The sequence below is a fragment of the Cygnus olor genome, chromosome 2, assembly GCF_009769625.2.
Source record: "Cygnus olor isolate bCygOlo1 chromosome 2, bCygOlo1.pri.v2, whole genome shotgun sequence".
Classification (NCBI taxonomy): Eukaryota; Metazoa; Chordata; class Aves; order Anseriformes; family Anatidae; genus Cygnus; species Cygnus olor.
Window position 1 is genome coordinate 132676598 of NC_049170.1, and position 20810 is coordinate 132697407.

Consider the following 20810-nt stretch of genomic DNA (forward strand, 5'->3'; position numbering starts at 1 on the left):
GCTGGGCATTGGACAGCGGGTGGTGAGCAATTGCATTGTGCATCACTTGTTTTGTACACGTTATATTATTATTATTATTGTTAAATTTATTATTATTATTATTATTATTATTATTATTATCCTTTATGTCCTGATAAACTGTCTTTATCTCAACCCATACGCTTTCACTTTTTCCCTGATTCTCTCCCCCATCTCAATTAGGGAGGGGAGAGGGTGAGCGAACGGCTATGCTGTGCTTAGCTGCCGGCCGGGTTAAACAACATTATTTTTCCCTGACGGTTGGGACTTGATGACCCTGAAGGTCTCCCCCAACCTAGACGTCTCTAGGCTTCTACGGTTCTAAGGGCACGCGCCTCCATGGCGGCCCCAAAACGGCCAAGCCACGGCGTCACCTGCCGCAGCGCGCATGCTCCGAGGTGCTCCCCCCTCCCACCCACTGGACCCTTTCTCCGTACGCGCCGTGGCCATGGCGACGCGTGGAGTGCTGCTTTGCGGCAGGACTGTCGTAACGGCGCCGTGAGGAGCGGAGGGAAGTTCGAAGCCCGGCGGCGGGATGGCGGCGGAGCGGGGAGGCCCCGGGCAGCCCGGCCTCGCGGATGGCGGCGGTCAGAGGTGAGGGGGGCGCCCTGACGGGGGGCCGGGAGCCCTGAGGGGCGAGGGGAGGCCGCGGCCGCGGCCGCGCCCGGCTGACGGCGGGTGCCTTTCCCCGCAGCCTCCTGGACGTCGCGCGAGGCTCGGAGCCGCAGACGCTGGACGCCAGCCGCCGTTGCATTGCCAGGATCGAGGGGCTCGGCCGCCTGCGGGGCCTGCAGCACCTGGACCTGTCCGCTAACCGCATCCGCCGCATCGAGGGGCTGAGCGCCCTGGGGAGCCTGCGCACCCTGAATTTGTCCGGCAACCTGATAACGAAAGTGGAGGGTCGGCAGTGTTTGTTTCAGTCCGTTTAGTAGCTTAGGAAGTTTTTCTAAGAGCTGTGGTAAAGCTTCCTTCTGGAAAGTATGCCTATACTGAGGCTCTATCAAGTTAATATAAACTGCTAGCTATATTGTGTAAACTATAAAATATGTGCGTGTTGTCTGTAAACATCAGAGAAAGATGCCTTTGCATAAATGGAAAAACTGACTCTTTTTTATTTATATTATGGTTATAGTTCATCATAATTTGTAGCTATGATTTTTTAAAGATTTACTCTGCAAGTCTTTGCAAGGTCTCTGCAAGCCAAGGGGCAGCTGAGGGAGCTGGGATTGTTCAGTCCGGAGAAGAGAAGGCTCAGGGGCGACCTTATCGCTCTCTATAGGTACCTTAAAGGAGGCTGTAGCGAGGTGGGGGTTGGTCTATTCTCCCACGTGCCTGGTGACAGGATGAGGGGAAATGGGCTAAAGTTGCTCCAAGGGAGGTTTAGGTTGGATACGAGGAAGAACTTCTTTACTGAAAGGGTTGTTAGGCATTGGAATGGGCTGCCCGGGGAAGCAGTTGACTCACCATCCCTGGAGGTCTTTAAAAGACATTTAGATGTAGAGCTTAGTGATATGGTTTAGTGGAGGACTTGTTAGTGTTAGGTCAGAGGTTGGACTAGGTGATCTTGGAGGTCTCTTCCAACCTAGATGATTCTGTGATTCTTGATTTGACAAAGCAGAGCATTTTACTGAAAATCTGACTGTCTCTTTTTCCCTCACTTTGTTTAGGACTGGAAAAGCTTTTTAATTTAACTGCACTGAATTTGTCATATAATCGTATACACGATCTGTCTGGTAAGTGACTTGGGCATGTGCAGAGCAATAAAAAGCATTTACATCCCTTCAATTAAAAAAGACCAGGTGTGTTTGCAGAGGTTTCTAGTAGTTCAGCCAGTTGACTGAGTATTGCTGCTGAAGGTGGCAGCTGCTGCTACTCTCAGCTTTAAATTTTCTTCTGTCATGGGTTGTTCATGAACTGGAATTCATTCTAATGGCAAGGCTGAACTTCATGTGTGTAAACTTGACCATAGCAGTTTATAGGTGCTCCTATTTAGCTGCATGGGAACAGGGGTAAAAAAAAAAAAAAAAAAAAGTCTGCCCGCAACATCTGGTGTTGCTGAACAGTGGGTTTACAAACTGTAGCTGCTCAGAGCACCTGATCTAGTTTGGTAAAATTCCCATCAAGAACTGTGAAGCATGAAGATTTTTATTTTTAACAATGTGTAATGGTTTACAAAAAGAACCAGGCTATATTTTTCTCACTTGTATGATCTATAATAGTCTGGACTAAGTAAATCTGGAAGCCCAGTAACTGTAGCTACAAATTTGATGAACAAATGTTTTGATTTCATGTTCTCTACTTGACTTAAAAGTATTGTTAATGAAATGAGTGAAGAAAGCAGAGGTTTTTTCTTTCACAGAGAACAGAATTCTACTTCTTTACTGTGCAAGAGAAATAAAATTTAAAGAGATATTATTAACAATCATATGTAGGGCTATTCTAGTATGATGTGCACAAAATTTTGGCAAATCTGTGTCACTGCTTAGAACTCCCTGCCAGTGTGTTGAACTCCCTGCTCTGTTCACACCAATGTACAGTAAACATTTCAAACTTATTTCCAAAGTGAAAAATGCAATACTCCTGGAAGATGTTTCCAAAAGATTCCCATCTTCCCTTTTTATAGGACAATGCATCTTTGGGTATGATGTGGAAATTCTAAATCTTTTTGTTGAAATAGTCAGTCATTGTTTCTAAGATATTAAGCTGTAGAATGAAGGGAGTTCATAGTACATTCTTTCCAATTTCTTTGTAACAACTTTTGTTAATCAACTGAGTTATAAAGGGGAACTTCAAGCAAAATGTTTATTTTATCAAAATTTATTTTATCAAAACGTTGGTACATCATTTCCAAATGTGATGTATTGTTTACTGAATATTTTTCAACAAGATGCCGTTTGATCTAACCCCTATAGTCTAGAACCATAGCAAGAATCCTTTTTTTTTTTTTCTTAAATTTACAGGATTCCAGTGCCTTCGTGGAACCAGTTACAAGCTTAGCTGTATTGACCTTCACAGCAACTGCATAAATGATATTAATCATTTACTTCACTGCTTAAAGGGGCTGTGCTGTTTGACCAATCTGACACTGGAAAAAAATGGAAAGACCAATCCAGTTTGTGAGACAGCAGGTATGGATCTCACGTCAGGTAGATGATTTGTAGTAGATAATTACTAACTCTATCGGTCAGTAATTTCCTGTAAACTGCCGGCCAGGTTCTGAAGCTTGCAAATAGCGTATATTCTCAAAGTTGTAAATCTTGTATGCATTGATAAGGTTCAACTCTTTACGTGATTAAGGCACGTGAAGTGCCTTAATGTTAACTCTTACTTTAGGTTAAGGTGGACAAAGAGCAAACTGCAGCAAGAGGAAGATCAGTTATAAGCACTATTAACTTTTCTTCCTTTCCCCACAGCATCAGTAAGCAGTGACAGACAGATTGTAAGACACTGTATGTAAGATGCTAATATAAGTAGCATTTTCATTCACTGAAAAAGGACTAAGTTAGGGGTAGTCCTTTCAGAACTTGATTTTTGTTATATTTGTGTATCGTTGTATTTGTACCAGCTGTTCTAGTGCAGTAGGTGTATATAAAAAAGTTGTCTTTGCAACTTCTCATAGTGGTGGAGAAATCTCAGCGTAGACCAGGGCTATGCAGGCACCTTCACAGTTCTTTTGTTTTGTAATGTTTTCTGTTGAAAGCCTTTATGGGTAGGGATTGGTGAGACACTTGTAGATAATCACTACTTTTGCAATGATGACAAGGTACCTAAAATACACTACACATAGTTTTTTTCCTTTTTTTTTTTTTGAGTAATTTAAATTCAGTCTTTTCCTTAAGGTTACAGAGAAACTCTTCTTCAGACTTTGCCCCAGCTGATGGTTCTAGATGGAAGAAGTGTTTATGGTGAACCAGTAGACCTAGCAGAAGGAAATTGTTCAAATTTGCAATGTTTAGAAGACATTTTGGACTGTTTGGTTTCACCTGGGTCCCCCTCATCCAAAGATCAGGTGCCATAGTTTGTGTGTATTGAATTTAAAATTGATAGTTGTTTTTTTTTTTTGGTTTTGTTTTTTTTTATATTGCATGTAATTCATTAACGTTACAGGGGTTGTCTTTCCTTTTGACAGAACGATGCTGCGTTACCAGTGGTGACACCACATATTGACCAGGCGCTAGCGTATTTTCATCAGCGTACAAAAATACCAGCACAAAGTTCTGTCAGCTCCTCTACAGAGCTTGTTTCATCTTCAGAACCAGAGAAGGCCATACTTGATAAAATACAGAGTGAGATGAGGATTAAAAAAATCGAAGATCAAATTTCAGAAATACTGCAGAAGGTGATTTTTTTTTCTAAGATTGCATGGCAAGTTTTCATAAAATGAGATAAAATGAGATGTACTTTATGATACTGCAAAGGTTCACTGTTACTGACATATGATTTATACTGGTTCTGTGTGTGCTGACTTCATACTAACGTGTATCTAGTAATTTTGAAAATCTGAGAGTAAGTTTTAAAAAAAAACGCAACGCTTTAAAGCTGGAGATTGAACTTTGAATCAAGGAAACTTTCGTATTGACTAAAAACTAGTATATGTGATTGGAAGAACTATCTGATTATAATATATTACATAGAAAATTGTTTTCTGTATTTCGTTGTTTTTTTTTTTTTCACTCCGAAGCCATCACTGTATGTAATTGAACCACAGTGAAATATGAAATGCAGCAAAAAAGCCGCATTGTAGAGTTTGTGAAAGTTTATTTTGCTAAGTAATAGGTCAAGTTGGTCTGATATGTTTGTCAGGTTTATTTTCCTGTATTTTGATAACAGTTTATGCTGTGCCTTGCAAACATGTAATTACTTTTTTTGTACCGTGTGTTTTACATTTTGCACCAAGCTTCTATGCCTAATGATTTTTAAAGAAACTTCAGGTATTTCAAAAAGATACACTTACATATTCTCAAGCATGCAGTTCTGTTGGGTTTGTTATGTTTAAGTCATTGAATTGTTTTAGCAAGGAGGGAAGGGGTAGTTTGGAAGCAATTATCTTAATGGAAATGATTTTGAAAGCGTCAGCTTTCCAAAAATAACATATTGAAAAGTGTTAGAATTTAGTTAATTAGACGTTGTAAAATATACAAATAAAACTTCGATCTGTTCTTAGGTATCCGATGCCTCAAGAAGGGAAGCCCCTCCGAATGTTCTTAAAGCTAAAAGAGACACAGATCCAACTTCTGAGAGCGATCCTGAGAGTGGGAAAGAGAGCAATAAAAAGGTTGTGAAAAGAAGCAAGATCCCTACTTACCGTAGAACTACCTTATCTACTCGATGTCATGCAAATCATCCTAAAAGCAAGGTAACTAACAGGTATGTCCATGTTTGCCATATAGAGGAAAAATTAATTAAGCTGAATGTTGTTAGGGAGAATGTAGTTTGTCCTGAAACATTTTATGAAAGTGGTAGTTCGAATAAACTAGTTTCCTGTTAATAATACCCTAAAAATCATTAGCTACTGAGGCTTTACAACAAATCTATTGATTAGGAAAACAATTGTGTCAAATTTCTGAAGTTTATTCTTGAGAGGTGCAGGAAGAAAAAGAAATACTTGTTAGCTGGCCCAGCTGATAAATGTTTGCCCAGCTGATAAATGTCCAAGCCCGCCCTTTTTTTTTTTCTTAGTCTGACTGTTTTATATAAACTGCACCCTTATTTTTCAGTATTAGTCCTTTATGTGCCTTGTATTTTGAAATGGTAACACATCTGTACATATATAGAAATTATGCCTACGTGTTATTTAATTTTTTGAAATTCATTCTGCACTCAGTCATTTCACTGTATGAGCATTTCATATGAGTCTTTAGGTGAAAAGGAAATTGAACTGAGAATTCAAAAAAAAAAACCACTTTCTGAATTCTAACAGCTTACTTTTTCATCTATATTTTATTTTATCCTTTTAAATTATGGAGACGATTTCATTATGAAAATGCATCTCTGCTTGAGTCAAATTTAAAAAACAATCATGATGTCAGAACAGTCATCAAAAATATAACTGTCCCATTTTTGTGCAGACACTGAGGATATTATAGTAATTTGTTTGATTATATAGTATATATTGGAAGTGAGGAACAGAAGATGATGTAAGTTGGACTACATTAGTCAGCTGCTCTGCTTCTCCAAAAACTGTTTCCTATCTATCTGATCATAATATTTCCAATAGCATCTACCGGTACTACATATTTTTACAACTGAAGATTTGGGTTTAACTGCTTGCTTCATGACATGCTTATAAATAATTTTCTAGGTGGCTCTGAACTCTACAGTTCAGCTTCTGTACCCCTGCACTTTTTATGATGGTGTTTGAAGAGATGTTGGAAACTCTTCATATTCTTAAGTATATCTTGATCTTCTGCCATTATAGGGAAGAGAGGAGTTCCTCAAAGTGTCCTCGTTCCCATCAGAGAGACTCTAATCTCAATTCATCATCAGATGCTCCAGATTTGGAAGTAGTGGGAAGAAGAGCTGAAATACTAACTGGAAGACAGAGCAATTTAGAAAAAGTGGATGAAATGAATTCAAACGCCACAGAGGAATCCACATACCGAGTATGTTTTGCATCATTTCAAGTATGAGTGTGTCTTCTCTGGGAGTCAAATGTATGTCTCATGGTGGAACTCTAAAATTGGAGGTGACAAAAATAATTGTATGTCGATAGTCTTAAAAAATAGCGAAGTTCTTTATAGTGTCAACTGGAAGATAATTTGTTTGATTTTTACTTTTTTGGGGGGGTTGGCCAGATCACTTGCACTTTTCTCTGGATTCAAGCAAGACCAAGTAACCGTGTTCTACAATTGTGAATATTGTTCATCATTTTTGGCTACATTTGAGTATTTCCAAATAAGCTGATGCTTACCACGTTCTTGCTAAGGCGCTGATTCAGGAACTGGATCAGGAGAAAGAGAGGAGGTGGAAAGCAGAACAAGCAGAGAAGAAATTAACAGAGCATGTCAAAGAACTACAGAAACATGCAAAAGAAGAAAAGAATATTCAGAGTATGGCTGTATATACTACAGAGAGGTAGGGAGGTGAAGTGCTGTAGTATATGCATTTTCTTCTTTAATTCCATTCATAGGCTCAAGAAATGAGAACAGGTTTAAAAAACTATACTTGAAAAATGATGCGTCATGAAGTTCTGTTTGAACATCTGTCTGTATTACCTAATGAAACTCCTTTCTGCAGCTCTGCTATAAATCCAGTATGTGGCAAGACCTCATGGGTTATCAGTGCTTGCTCGAGAAGACGTAGGGAAACAAGAAATTTCTGTCAGTGCTTAGTATCCAAGTCTTCCTCTTCGTATCTCAGAATTGTAACAGTATGCCACTTAACTCCAGTTCTAGCCCTCTACTTTCCAACTAATCTGTGTTGTAATTGTACTTTCTCTTTCAGCTGAAGGTCTAGTAACTGTATTTTGTCTTATGTTCTACTTGAAGCTCGCATTTCCCAAGCTCTTTTTCCACCTATACACACAGCTGGCTTTTTTCCCATGAGTGCAGAAAGAAGTTTTTGGTAGGCCAGGGTTGGCTAGTAGACAGTATGTTGTGCAGGTCAGGTCTAGTGTGTCTTCAGATAGACTGCTATCCTAATCCTTACATTTCTGAACAACTTCCTTCTATTTTTCAGAATTTCTCTCTTCTAACATAGTTGTCAACAAACAACACTTTGTTCAGAGATGTCTCTTCTGTCTGTCTTTCTCAACTGCACTGTATGGATCAGGCACGTTTTCTTACAAGTGCTTCCTGAGCTACCATCCATGATTGACTGTGATTATTATGGAGGTGGTGAGGCACTGGCACAAGATGCCCCATCCCTGGGGGTGTTGAAGGCCAGGCTGGATGGGGCTTTGAGCAACCTGGTCTGGTGGGAGGTGTCCCCGCCCATGGCACGGGGGCTGGAAGTAGGTGATCCTCAAGGTCCCTTCCAACCCAAACCATTCTGTGAGTCACTATTTCCCTTTTTTTTTTCCTTATTTCTTGAGGTTCCCTTCCCACCTTTCTTTGTTGCCATTTTGAATATGAGTATTATGTTGTTCCTTCTGAGATTTAAATGTCCTTATCTATTCTAATATTTTTTGATAGAAGAGCTAAGTTTTTGGAAGAAAAGTATCAAATTAGAAATTGATACTGTAGGTACAACTTAGATATTAAGCGAAATGATATTTGGAATGTAATTTCCTTAACGACCTATTAATGAGGTGGTCTTCAGCTTAGTTTTATTTGAAATGAAGCTCAGTGTAGCGATGCAAAGAAGTGCAAGCTGCAGTGCTACAACACTTAATAAATATTGCCATAATTGACTAAACTAAAAAATGTTTGTCATACAACTTGATTGCGTTCCTTCTCAGGTTGAAGGAAATGATATTGAAAGAGAGAGATGCTAAAACAAGACTACAAGCAGATGTCCAGCAGCTGAAAAGTGAAACTGAAAGGCTTACTAATGAGTTAAATCAGGCAAAAAATAAAGAAGCAGAACGTCAGAAGACTATGCAAGCTTTAGAAGAAACACTATCCAAGATGGAGACACAGAGGCTGCAGCAACGAGCAATAGAGGTAAATATTTTTCATGAGTAAATAATTCTCAAACTGGATAGCTACTATACTGCTAGATATTAATAAACACGACTTTAGACTGAAGTCTTAGTTTTCCACAGTAAAAGCTTTTTTTTTTTTTTTTACATAGTGGTAGTTAATAACAAGCATCCATTTTAATTGTCATTGAATGTCTTTAGCAATAGAAATGTCATGTGGCGTATTCTTAGGATAAAAGAGAACAAGTCTTATGTACTGAGAACAAGTCTTATGTACTTAAGACTAAGAATTGATATTTTCTGAAGATACAAAGAAGCGAAAACACATTTTTAAAATGTGGCTGAAATCAATAAAGGTCTTATAGTACTAGTGAGAGAGAAACCTGATGGTTCTGTTTGTTTTGCTGATTAAATGCTTTTAATCCCAACCAGAACAGTGATAATTGCTGAGAATTGATTTTAAAACTTCTGTGTTTTTTTTGTTGGCTTGGGGTATTTATTCGGTTGTAGTTTTGTTTTTTATTCTTACATGGCACTGTTTCTGACTGAATAACTCTTTGGTGAATTTTCAGTGGCTAAGTGCAGCTTCCCCAATATCTATATTTTTATCGTTTGAATATATTCGTATATCAGCTCATTTGTGTTTCTGAATGTGTCCACTTACAGAAACTGAATCTTAATAAATCCATCCTCAAAAGTCTCTCTGAACTGCCAGTGTGGTGCTCAAAGTTCTGTCACTCAGATACCCAAAAAGAAAGCAGAGAACTGGGGAGTGTGCAGACGGCCAAATTCTCATTTTCAACATACAGATTTAATATACCTTCTCTTTATTTCATCAGCTCTAGCATTAATGAATTCTAGAATACTTTATAGAGCTTTCTTATAGTACAGATTAGCAATTAGCTTCCTAGCAATGAGAAGTTTACTGCCATCAGTGGTAAATTATCATTGCTGTATGCAGTCACTGTATAAGGTTTTCAGTCAGCATGACTAGATTATTTCTTTAAAGGATTCAAGATTCCGTGCGTCTAAATTTTTACCTTATTTTCTGTCACTGTTTAAATTTACAAGTGTTCTCATTTGATTATTTTTTTTTCTTAATTTTTCAATTTAGGAGGGAATTACCTCCTTTTGTCCACAAAACGAGGGATACAATGGGCTGCATCTAAATGCTCTCATGAAGAGGCTTCCCCTTTAGAACATGGCGACTTGTTTTCTTACACGTGCCTCACAATAGTACAGTGGTATTCGTACAGCTGAAGTTAGCGTATGAACTTTAGATACTTCTAGTATTCTCAAACTGAAAGTTATGCAGAAGCACTTATGTATTATTATAGCCACTGGAAGAAATGTTTTATCTAACACAATAGGATATGCTATGTAGGTTTTCTTTATTTTATTTTTTAATTTTGATTGTTAAATATGAAGTTGAAAGGAGAATTGTGAAGGAATTCAGAAAGAAAACAATTTTGTTTTGCCTCTTGTTTTGTGGAGGTTGAATTTTCTGTTTGTTTCTGGTGGGAGTTGGAAATTAAACTAGGTTGCCTTGCTGCGTTTAGTTCTGCCATTAGATAACTAATGCATAAAGTAATCTTGTAGTCTATTAACCTTTCACAGCTTCATTACTCTTGAAAGCAAACAGATTAGAATTGTGCTAGTACAGAATTTGGAGAGAGATGCCGAGTCCATTGCTTTGCTTAGGAGGACAGATTGAAAAGGGAGTTAAGTTATTAACACCACTTGAGCACACAACTAATGAGATGAATTCTTCAAGTAATCCTGAGGAGTAAGAATACCAGCGTTAACATCACCTCCACTGTTTCTGTTACATATTCTAACTTCTGAAGCACCTTGATTCTGAATTACCATTTCATGAGTAATTAAAACTTTTTTTTATAACTATTTTCTTTTATTTTTTTCTGCTTGCCAGGGCAGAAAAGGTTTGTTTTTTTGTTGTTGTTGTTTTTTTAATGTAAAAGGCTTCAGATTATAAAACAGAATTCTTCATGAATGCTTCATGGAAAAAGTGGAGTATTCCATTCACTGTTTATACTGCGTCTCCATTTTGTGTAAAATCACTAGAAAGCAGTGCTGTTCAGCAACTTTAAACTGTAAGATGCAGATTTTTGGATTTGGAGTGTTTAAAGAAAAGTAGCGATACCAAATACAACTATAAATGTTTTGCTTGAAACCAATACAGGTATTACAATGAGATCTTTTTTGTTTCATAGTAAGATAAGCTAACACTTAGATTTTAAACATTTAATCTTCAATTTCTGCACGTGTAACAGTATATTAAGTAAAAAATATCTTTTTCCTGGGGAGGTGACATAATAAAATTGCATAATCATGTGAAAATACTGTCAGTTTTGGAGCATGATGTAAACATAATGGCCTGGGTAGACGTGCATGAAGCTTTTATTAAAGCACCTGCTCATTTGTATTCTAGTACAAGGTCTAAAGAATAGATGATAGTTTTAAGACTCTTGTTCCTCTTGTTTTTATGAATTCTATACAGATGAAACATGTGCAAGAAGCTGAGCTTAAAGCATCAGCAAATGAAAGAGAAGTACAGTTACTTCGAATATCTCTTCGACAGCAGAGGGAGAAGGTAAAACAACTACACGAACTTCTTATATTAAAAGAACAAGAACAAAGGTATGGGATCTTCTATTTTATTTTCCCAACAAGTTACTAGAGATGTTAGTGTTGCAAATGTTTTGTTTGAATGTGTTCTCCCAAGTGTGTGGGTGGCTTTTTGTTTTTAATGGGAGATATGTGCTTTGTTTAAAACAGAAAAAAAAGTAGATGTCTTCCCACACATTTTCATGCCTATCTAAGGATGTCTTCAAAGCTTTTTAGCTTGCAAAGCTTTTTCCTGACTTGCAAGTTCATGTAGGCAAATGTTCTTCCAGTCTTTCTGTTCATATATTCTTAGTTTATTATATGGCTGAACCCTCTTGTATCTTAAATATGTGGTCTTTAATCTAGGAAACAATCAGGTAAAAATTAAAATCACATTTGAATTGTTGTCTGAAGGTCTGCATATACTTAAGTAATACAAAGCATTCCCCAAATTGTCAGCTTCTATAGTATCTTGTGTTAGTGTGGGTGGCTGGGTTGGTGGCTTTATTGGCTGTTTTCCCCTTTCCCTTCAAAGTTTGCTTTTTGAAGAGTACTTGAGCTGAAATTCTATATTGTTGAGCTAATACAATCAAATATGTGCACAAACTAAGGCAAGTAGTGGTGTTTTCTATACTAGTATTTGAGGAAGGTTATTGATTTAAAAAAAAAAAAAAAGCTGGTAACATGCTAGACTTCAAGAATACATGTATTCAAATGTCAAGGTAATGGAAGATAGAAAGATCTGATAGCTACGTTTTTGAGAACTTTTGATTGTTCCTTATAAATCTCCAAAAGATTTAATGTGAAGGACAGCAGGCTTTGTTTTTGCATTAAAACAACTGAACAGACTAGTCTTAAAGTGCAAGGTAATTCTTCATTGTTCTCCTATGGGGATGTTTCCATTCAGGAAGGAGGCATATACTGAAGCTCTTTATGTTGCTGTTGTTTAGATTGGCGTTGCTTTTCACGTTTGGGGTCTGAGTGAGGAGTAACAGTTGTTTGGTAAGGAAGGGGATGAGAATAACTGCAGAAGAGGGTATTTGGTGGTATACAGTGGTTTTCCTGACTTTCCATCTTTTCCTGATCTTTGTGATTCCTTGTTAACTGCAAAGCAAACAAACACTAGCTAACAGCAAAAGAATAATTGGATAATTCCTACAGAAGATTGAATTAAAAAGTAAAGTTGTTCCTTTTTCTGGGTATTTTAATAGTAGTTAACGCACTTTTTCCCATCCCAAGGCCACTGTCATGGAAGACTGAAATCTGTCAGTGGAACTAAGGAATGTACCCCCTTTATTATATAATTTATCATTTTGTTAGTAAAGTTTTTCTTACTAAAAATAGTAAGGAAACCAACTGAAGTAGTGTTGTGAGATACTGTAGTTCTTTTCTCTATAGTTCTTGCGTGTGTTTGGTAACTCCAGGAAAGAACTCGAAACCCGAGTTGCTTTACATGGACCCGAATTTCAAGATGCTTTGTCAAAAGAAGTGGCTAAAGAGGAGCAGAGGCATGAACAGCGTGTTAAAGAATTTCAGGAGAAAATTAATATGTTAAACCAGAAGTATACAGAGTTAGAAGATGAATTTCGTTTAGCTTTAACTATCGAGGCAAAAAGGTTTAAAGAGGTAAGATCACGAGAACACTTGATCTCAAACTAGACAGAGCTGTAGTGCTCTTAAATGTGTCATATTCTTTCGATTCTTAAGGTGTTTGTTCCAAGGATTCCTCTAAAAATACTAGTAAACTTTGAAATACCAGTCATGAAAACCTAGATGCTAAATGCTAAGTCAGCATACCCACAGCAAAGAATGCATTTTTTGTTTGTAAATAAAAGTTAATGAAAAGAAATTAGAAAAACTTCTGTCTTTAAAAAAAAAAAAAAGTTATTTTCTATTAGAGTATATTATTGTAAAAAAGTCCTGTAGCCTTTTGATAAGGTTATAGCTACATGTATATTAGTGTATTTAATAATTGAGCTCCCTATTGTTCAGCGTTTCAAAATTGAAAACTGATTTTTGAAATTCAAAATCAAAATTTGTTTACCGAATTCATTAGATAACTTATTTCTATGGCTAGTGTTGATGTTATTTTAAATGGTAAGCAAAATAAATACAGCTTCGAATATCTTGTCTTAAATTGGGTTCTCGTCATTTTAAATCATTTCAAATCTTTCTCTTAAAACTGAGTTCTGAGGTTTTTCCTTGTAAGTTCTTCTTTCCAGATCTTAATGTTGTTTTACCTCATATGATTAAGAGAGTGTTTTTGTCTATTGAGCTCTGTTTTTTTTCTGGTCTGCTTCTCATGCTTCCATGAAGACTCTCTTTCATTTTTTTTCTTCTGTTTCGTACAAACTTGTAGCTGAGCGTAACTAGCTTTGTGAGTTGAAACATCACAAACTAACTGGTAGAAGACCAGCTTCAGATATTGATTAATTTCACATTATTGTTTCTAAACTTATTTTCTTCCTTTATTTGAAAATAAGATGTCATTTGTATGTACGTATGTATGCACACTCTTTCTCAAATGTTAGTATTAAGAGTTCTTATCAAATTTTAGGTTAAAGAGAATTTTGAAAATGCTGCTGCTGATCTAGTTGAACATCAACAAGCCCTCTTTCATCTTCAACAAAAGGAAAACGAGATGACAAGTCTGATCCAAGACTTGACAAGTATAGTGAAAGAACAGAAAGCGAAGATTGCAGAATTAGTGAAATCAAATCAGGAAGCCACAGCAAACGTAAAGGTACAAACGCTATGCTACCCATATAGCAAAATCCGGAGTCATTCATGTATTCAGAGAAAGTGCAGTTCTTGCCCTCTGATTAGCACTAGTGGTGTATATGTAATCAATTAGTGACTCTAAACTGAGATTTAAAAACCTGAATTTACAAAAGGTCAGGGGTATTAATGAGAGATAATGGAATGTGGTTCTGCAGCTAAAATACTAGCTGGACACTGTATGTGAAGTAAAAATGAAACTGCGTAAATATTCCAGTGTAGTTATCAGCACAGTACCTCTGAGAGTTAAACAAAATCATCAATATTAGTTGTTACCTTCTAATTGTCTAATTTTAATGTTACATACCATGGACACAGTTGCTTTATTTTATATTACTAATCTGTCCTAGTATAGTACAGTACTGTTATCCACAAATAGTTCTTAAGCATCTTAGGAACATAACTAACTGTTCAACAACTTTTAAGTGTAATCCAGTCCATGTATGTATCCAGCCTGTCCTACATACAGCCCCTGCGCAGCTGTTTTTAATCTCCTTGCTACACATTACTATTGTGGTGTCCAAACAAAACATGATTCTGCCAATGAGTGATGTTTGTTGCTGAAAAACAAAATACAGTGATAGTAATATTAAACGAAAGTAATATGTAAACAAAAAAAAAATGCCTGTGTAATTGAAGATAAATTTTTATTGTGGGAAGTTCAAAACACCACAGCTTCATTTGTCTTTTGGATTGGTTTTTAATGTCTTAAGAGCACCAATGGAAGCAAAAGTTGTTTCTGACTTGCATGTTTACAATGTGTAAATGGGTTTTTATAATGGCATTAATAATTTAAGATGGCTATTTAAGAAAACAGCTTTATAAACAGTTTTATGGGATTTAAGTATTTCTATTTGAAGCAAATGTTTGTGTCTCGTTAATGGGAAGAGGGTTTTTTTAAATCAGGCAGAAGGTTACATGCAAGCAGAATATTGCTCAGTTAACTTAATTTGCTGTATAACAGTATTACTTTCCTAGGTGGCTAGCATTGATTGAAATTTTGAATACTTAGGATCTTATTTTCTTTTCCCATTCCATGAATGAATATTCATACAGTGCCGAACTGAAGAACTTGAAACTGTGATTGAACAGGACAAAGCAAAGGCTGTTCAGGTGGAACTTCTGAAGAAGGAAAATGGAAAGCTTATTTCTCAGCTGACTGCCCAGGAATCTGTTATTGATGGATTAAAAATGGAAAGGAAAATATGGGGGCAGGAGTTGGCACAACAGGGTAGAACTTTTTTTTATTATTCTTTCTATTGCAATAAAAATGCTGGTGTTCAGTATCATACTTTTCAAGCAAACTTCCTAATATACTTGTAATCATGAGAGGGTGTCTGGATGTCTTGTTTATCTTACCAAGTTGTAAAGATGACGTGGAAAAATAGATCTTCTGTAGTACACAGGCCGTTTATAAGAACTTTAACTGCAGTTGTGGGAGTGTTAGTTGTGAATACACATAGTTATTCTACATCCCCTAAATGTCACAATCAAAATGCCATAATGTTATACAAAGCACTTTTAGATATGAAGCTATGAAAGGATGTGTTTGTAGTGTTATTTAACACTGCATGTCTATCAGAAGTCCAATGTGAAAATTTCAGTAGACTACTTGTGAAAGTACATAATGGTGTATTAAATACAGGGTGAAAAAAGGCTTTGCCTTTTTTCCCCCTGATTCATGTGACTCTTAGCACCATCTCGTGGGTTCTTTGAGATTGGTTGAGTGTGTAAGAACTACTGTTCATTTTTTGTTAGACAAGTTTTCAAAGTATTTCATAAAATACCAACCTTCAGTTCTGCATTTCCTTTTAAGTATTGTCTGCTTGCAGATTGAAGTGACCGTGTTTAAGATTGTAGTGTTGGTGGAAGGGAGTTTAAAAAAAAAAAAAAAAAAAAAAACACATCTTGAAGTTACCTGTTAACAGAGTGTTGTAGTATGAATATCCTGTTTTATCTAGGAGCTCATCTTTCTCAAGATCGGGGAAAGCTGGAGGCAAAAATTGAGGTTTTAACAAACGAGATTGAGACATTAAAAAAGCAAAAGGAACAGGACAGTGATACTATAAGAATTAAAAACAAAATAGTGGACGACCAGACAGAAACAATTAGGCGATTAAAAGAAGTAAGTCAGATGTGTGACAATTTATGTGCTTATTAAAAATTAAGATTTGCAGTGAAAGTTATGGTAAAGACTGATGAAAGCTGGCTCTGCACTCCTAGTTTTACTAACTCAGAAAGCATGATTAGGCTGTCAGTGGCAGTTGATTTCATTGGAAGCAGAAGAGGGCCTTGTACTAACTTAACATGTGGAAATATTCTTTGAATCATAGTTATGTACAGCTTGTCTTCCCTTTGCCTCGCTTCATTGTTCTTGATAATGATTTTGAGAGAGGAAAAGACTAGGATAACAGTTTTTCCTGTGTTACTAGAAAAAAATGGAGTTTGTGTTGGGTTTATTTTGCAACGTAAATATTCCTTCTGCTTTTGTAAGTCAGTATTTTAACAGAGCAACTATGTTTTGCTCAATTTATTCCATTCATCTCATTCAGAGACTTAAAACTTTAGCTTATTAATCACATCATTCTGCTTTGTTCTGTTTAGCATAGACTAAACACCTTTTTTTTTTTAAAGGGTAACAGTTGAAACGGAGGGCATTTTTTGTGTTCTGAAATGTTTCTCTCTTAAAGGGCTTACAAGAAAAAGACCAACAAATGAAAAAGCAGCATGAAGAAAGTAAGAAGGCTCAGAAGCATTTACAAGTGCAGTTGGATGAAAAAGCTGCTGAATTTGAAGAGCTAATGGAAAAAATAGAAAGGCAAAATGAAAGAAAAGAGCAATTAAAGCAACGGCTAGAAGAAAAAGAAGTAGAACTTGATGACATTAAGAAGGCACACAGGTGAAGCATATAATTGGCTATAATTCTTTGGGATCATAATTGTATACAACAGTTCCATGAAGGTTTTTTTTTTTTGTTCATAGAGTACTTCCTTGCTATTAAAACCCACAGAAATGGGGGGGGGGGGGGTGAAAAACATTCTCTGTCCTCCTAAAAAGTGGCATCTGCATTCATTGTAAACGTATCTAATTTATTTTCAGTGCCCTGAAAAAGAAGTGGCAAGGTAAAGGGGAGCTGTTGAGCCAGCTGGAGGTGCAAGTTAAACACATGAAGGAGAGCTTTGATACCAAAGAGAAGAAGCTGATCGAAGAGAGAAATAAAAGTCTTCAAACTCAGAGGTGAAAACCTTAACACTAATAGCATATTTTGTGACTGCTCTGTTACTATAGAGTTGCACTCTTAATAAGTATACAAAAATGTTTATTATGCAGTGACAGAACGCATAATGCTTTTTTAAGTACTTGGTGAGCCCGTTTCCAGCGAACGGTGTGCGTAGAAATAATTCTTGCTATACAGGTGACTTTACTACATGGAACTTAATATTCAGTTACAGCATTTGTTCTATACACTTTTTAGCTATATTCCCATTTGATTTGAAAACGATTAGAGCCTATACTTATGTCTCCCTAGTATGCTTATGTGATAGTGACCTGTATACAGTCATCATGTGTGCTGTCTGAAGTCATGCAGTGAAGATGATCGTGCACTTGAGGCACAGGCTCACAGTCTGTAACAGTCTGGAAACAAATACCCATACCCCAGAAAATGACCTAGGACGTAGACGATGCTCAGTTGCTTTATATATTTCTGGCATTATGGAGAAATATGGTAGACCACTGCCTGTGATGAGCTTAGATTGGTAACAGGAGTACTTTATTCTTTAGTCCCATTTCTCTTGTTTTTCCTTCTTTCTCTCAACTATTCTTAAGAAGAGGCTAGGTAGCTAGCAAGACTGCTGATTTATGTAGCAGTAATAACCACATTTTACTAAAGGAATGAGCTAGTATGACTAAGGTTTTTTGCTTTTTAAATTAAACACTTTTATTAATCACCCTTTCGTTAATTAAGAAAGGTCATTGATTAATAAATCAAAGAAAATACCTTGATAGTCAAGTCTGATTTAAAACAAAAACAACAACAAAAAAACCAGCAACTACACCTAAAATGTAGAAGTCGAAAATGTAGAAGTTTTGGAATGGTTGCGAAATCAGTTGTGAAAATGAAATTTTATCCAAAATAATTATTTTGTTTCAAAAATTTGGTGTAAATTAATTCTGTAGTGGAATAAGTTGCTTTGCTTTGTTACTGCATATTTTAAAATTATCGCCTAAAAGCAGAATTTGCTTGGAATCAAGGAAACGTGAAGGAGTGTCAGTAAAGTAGACACTGTCTTTGTTTGTGTGAAACTCAGGCCTGCAGGCAGTCTCCAGGATCTCATAGTCTAGTCATTCCTTTCTCAGGAAGCAAAAGTACGATAAGTTGGTGTTTGAAAACATATGGAGCTCTTAGCCATGTTGACAGTAGCAAGTCTGAATTTTTGTATTGTTGCTAGTGATTAAATGTGTCGGCTAATGGTGATTAAATGCTTCTGCTAAGCAGAATGCCAGAAGCCCTAAATATGGTGCATGAAACTAGAGCGTGCACTGGAGAAAACAGGATATCTTCTGAAGCTAGATATTGAAATAATTGTCTTTGTACCTATGTTGTTAAATCCTTAATGAAACGTAGAATTAGACAAAGCAAAATACTTAATATTTTTGGTTGTTTGCAAGAGTGTAACTTTTTTTTTTATTTTTAGGATTGCTATGGAAAAGCTTCATGAAATGGATGATGCTTTTAGAAAACAACTTGAGTCAATGTTGGCAGCTCATGAGGCAGAACTAGTACAGCTGGCAAATGAAAAGCAAAAACAAATTGAAGCAGCAAATGAAAAAGTAATTTTGATACTAGATTAATATGTTTATTCTATTTGTATTTTATCCTTCCTTGCACAGTAAGAAAAATCTAGAACTGTACTGTCACGAGGTTCTGTGTTCAAGCAAAGTTGCACACTGCGTAGCTGTTACTAATCAATACCCTACCATTATTTTTGCCTGTATAGATAAGGAATGTTTATTATACCAGATACTCCATTTAACTCACCCATGCCTGTGTTAACAGTTGTTCTTGCTATATATTGCATTCTTTCTGGATGTGACGGACTGGTACTTTTCCTACACAAGTAGATATTTTAGTTTTGATACATTACTAGCAATCTCCTAGTAAATTAATACGTTTTAAAACAAAATTCTGCTACTGCAAATTCTGCTTACTGGCAAAATTGCTATACTCATTTAAATATCTGATGTCATATGCCATCGACTTTGTTTTCCTGATTCAGAAATTTTGTCCTGTCGTGTCTTTATTGGTGGTGTTTTATCTAGCTCCTTAAGAAAATACTTGTTATTAATGATTACTACTACAGTTAAATATATATATATATATTTTTTTTTCCGTAATATAAAGTTTAAAACAAGTTCTTTACTAACATAAGCATGGAACTCCTCCATTTCTTATCAGTGTTAACAATTGGCAAGATTATATGTTCATTGGTGTATTAAGAAAAAGCAAGAATCATATTTGATCTCTATATGCTTTCAGGTTTACTGCGTTGAAGAAGAAATGCGTCAGCTTCTACAGGAAATGGCAAACAATAAAAAAGCCATGGAAAATAAAATCAGACGAATTACATCTGCTCTGAGCGACATTCAACAGGATCTTTGAAGCTTTATGCCTTACATTTGAGAGTTGTCCTTCATTAATATATACACTAAAAAGTGTATTAATTTAAACAAATGCACTGCAGTGCACTTTTTTCCTTGTTTGCTTTGAAGTGCTTCCAGAGAATGTCTTTGTGAAGAATTGTGAAGGCTTGGGAATCAGACAAATATTTGTACAGTGTTTTCGTAATAAATATTTTTTCTAACCTTTGTTTATTTTTGACTGTTCTGTGAAATTGGATCAAAATAGATCTATGATTGACATCATCATATGAAGCAAGGCAATAATGTTCTTAATAAGAGAAAAGAAAGTAAAAACAAAAGAGATTTTCTAGATGCAAGAATACAAAAATGTGTGAAGACAAGCTTGAAGGTTTCCTTCTTGTGGATAGAGATTCTTGTTATAAGAGATCCAGTAATTGACCTGAAAATGTTTAATCTGTCCTCATTGCAGCAAGTGGCTTCTAACCAGGCTTTATGGAAACTAGTCGTAAGCCTAGTGCTAATATGATTGTTCTAACTTTTATATGATGGAGACTTCAACATCTCCATCTATTTCATTTACTTATTCTCAGAAGCCCCTAAATGTTAATTTTACTGCACCATCACCCGAAGTACTTAGTGCTGTGGTAGTAATTATAATGTCATATTTGTTGATACACCAGGTGGAGCTATTTCTTCCCACCTTGCAACTCACAGTAGTTAAAGCAGTCAGGTAGCACAAGTGACAACAAAAACTACTAACCTGACTTCAGTATCAGCTTGTTCTGAACCCCCAAATGAGTGCTGTAATGTATAGGTAATTTTGTTTAAAAAAAAAAAAAAGTGCTAATAAAAGGCCACAGGCCTTTGGTTAATTGTGCGAGGCCTGTTGGGCTTCTTATCAACTTGTTGTGAGAACTTGCTGTGTGAAGCAGAGGCTGGAACACCTGCCTCTTGTTATGAGGCACAGCTTAAGCGTGGGATGGTAGCAGAGGCCTTGAAAATACGGACACAAGCTGAAGCAGAGGCTGCAGCACCACCAGCAACTCACAGCTGGTGATATCTTTGAAAAAGCAAAACCTTGGGAGATGGGAAAAGACTGCTTTTGCTTTAAGAAAGGAATCTGCAGTGAAGAAGAAAAAAAAAAAGGTGGAGGTCAAGGGCTGGG

General features: G+C 36.4%; 1 protein-coding gene across 4 annotated transcripts; it reads left to right on the forward strand.

The window, feature by feature from the left end:
• Positions 1–257: 257 nt before the first annotated feature.
• On the forward strand, positions 258–19867 carry LRRCC1 (leucine rich repeat and coiled-coil centrosomal protein 1). 4 transcript variants are annotated; one of them, XM_040546191.1, is made up of 19 exons: positions 258–612; positions 713–918; positions 1686–1751; positions 2979–3146; positions 3858–4027; positions 4148–4357; positions 5183–5385; positions 6437–6620; positions 6944–7092; positions 8417–8621; positions 11118–11257; positions 12649–12850; positions 13782–13967; positions 15059–15233; positions 15964–16127; positions 16693–16901; positions 17102–17239; positions 18700–18835; positions 19542–19867. In XM_040546191.1, exons 1-19 carry the CDS (start codon positions 554–556, stop codon positions 19662–19664), a joined length of 3093 nt encoding a protein of 1030 aa, XP_040402125.1. In that variant the 5' UTR covers positions 258–553; the 3' UTR covers positions 19665–19867. The 4 variants fall into 4 exon arrangements, with proteins under 4 accessions (XP_040402125.1, XP_040402126.1, XP_040402127.1 ...); XM_040546192.1 differs by lacking the exon at positions 1686–1751; XM_040546193.1 differs by lacking the exons at positions 713–918; positions 1686–1751 and having other exon boundaries at positions 261–612.
• Positions 19868–20810: the final 943 nt, after the last annotated feature.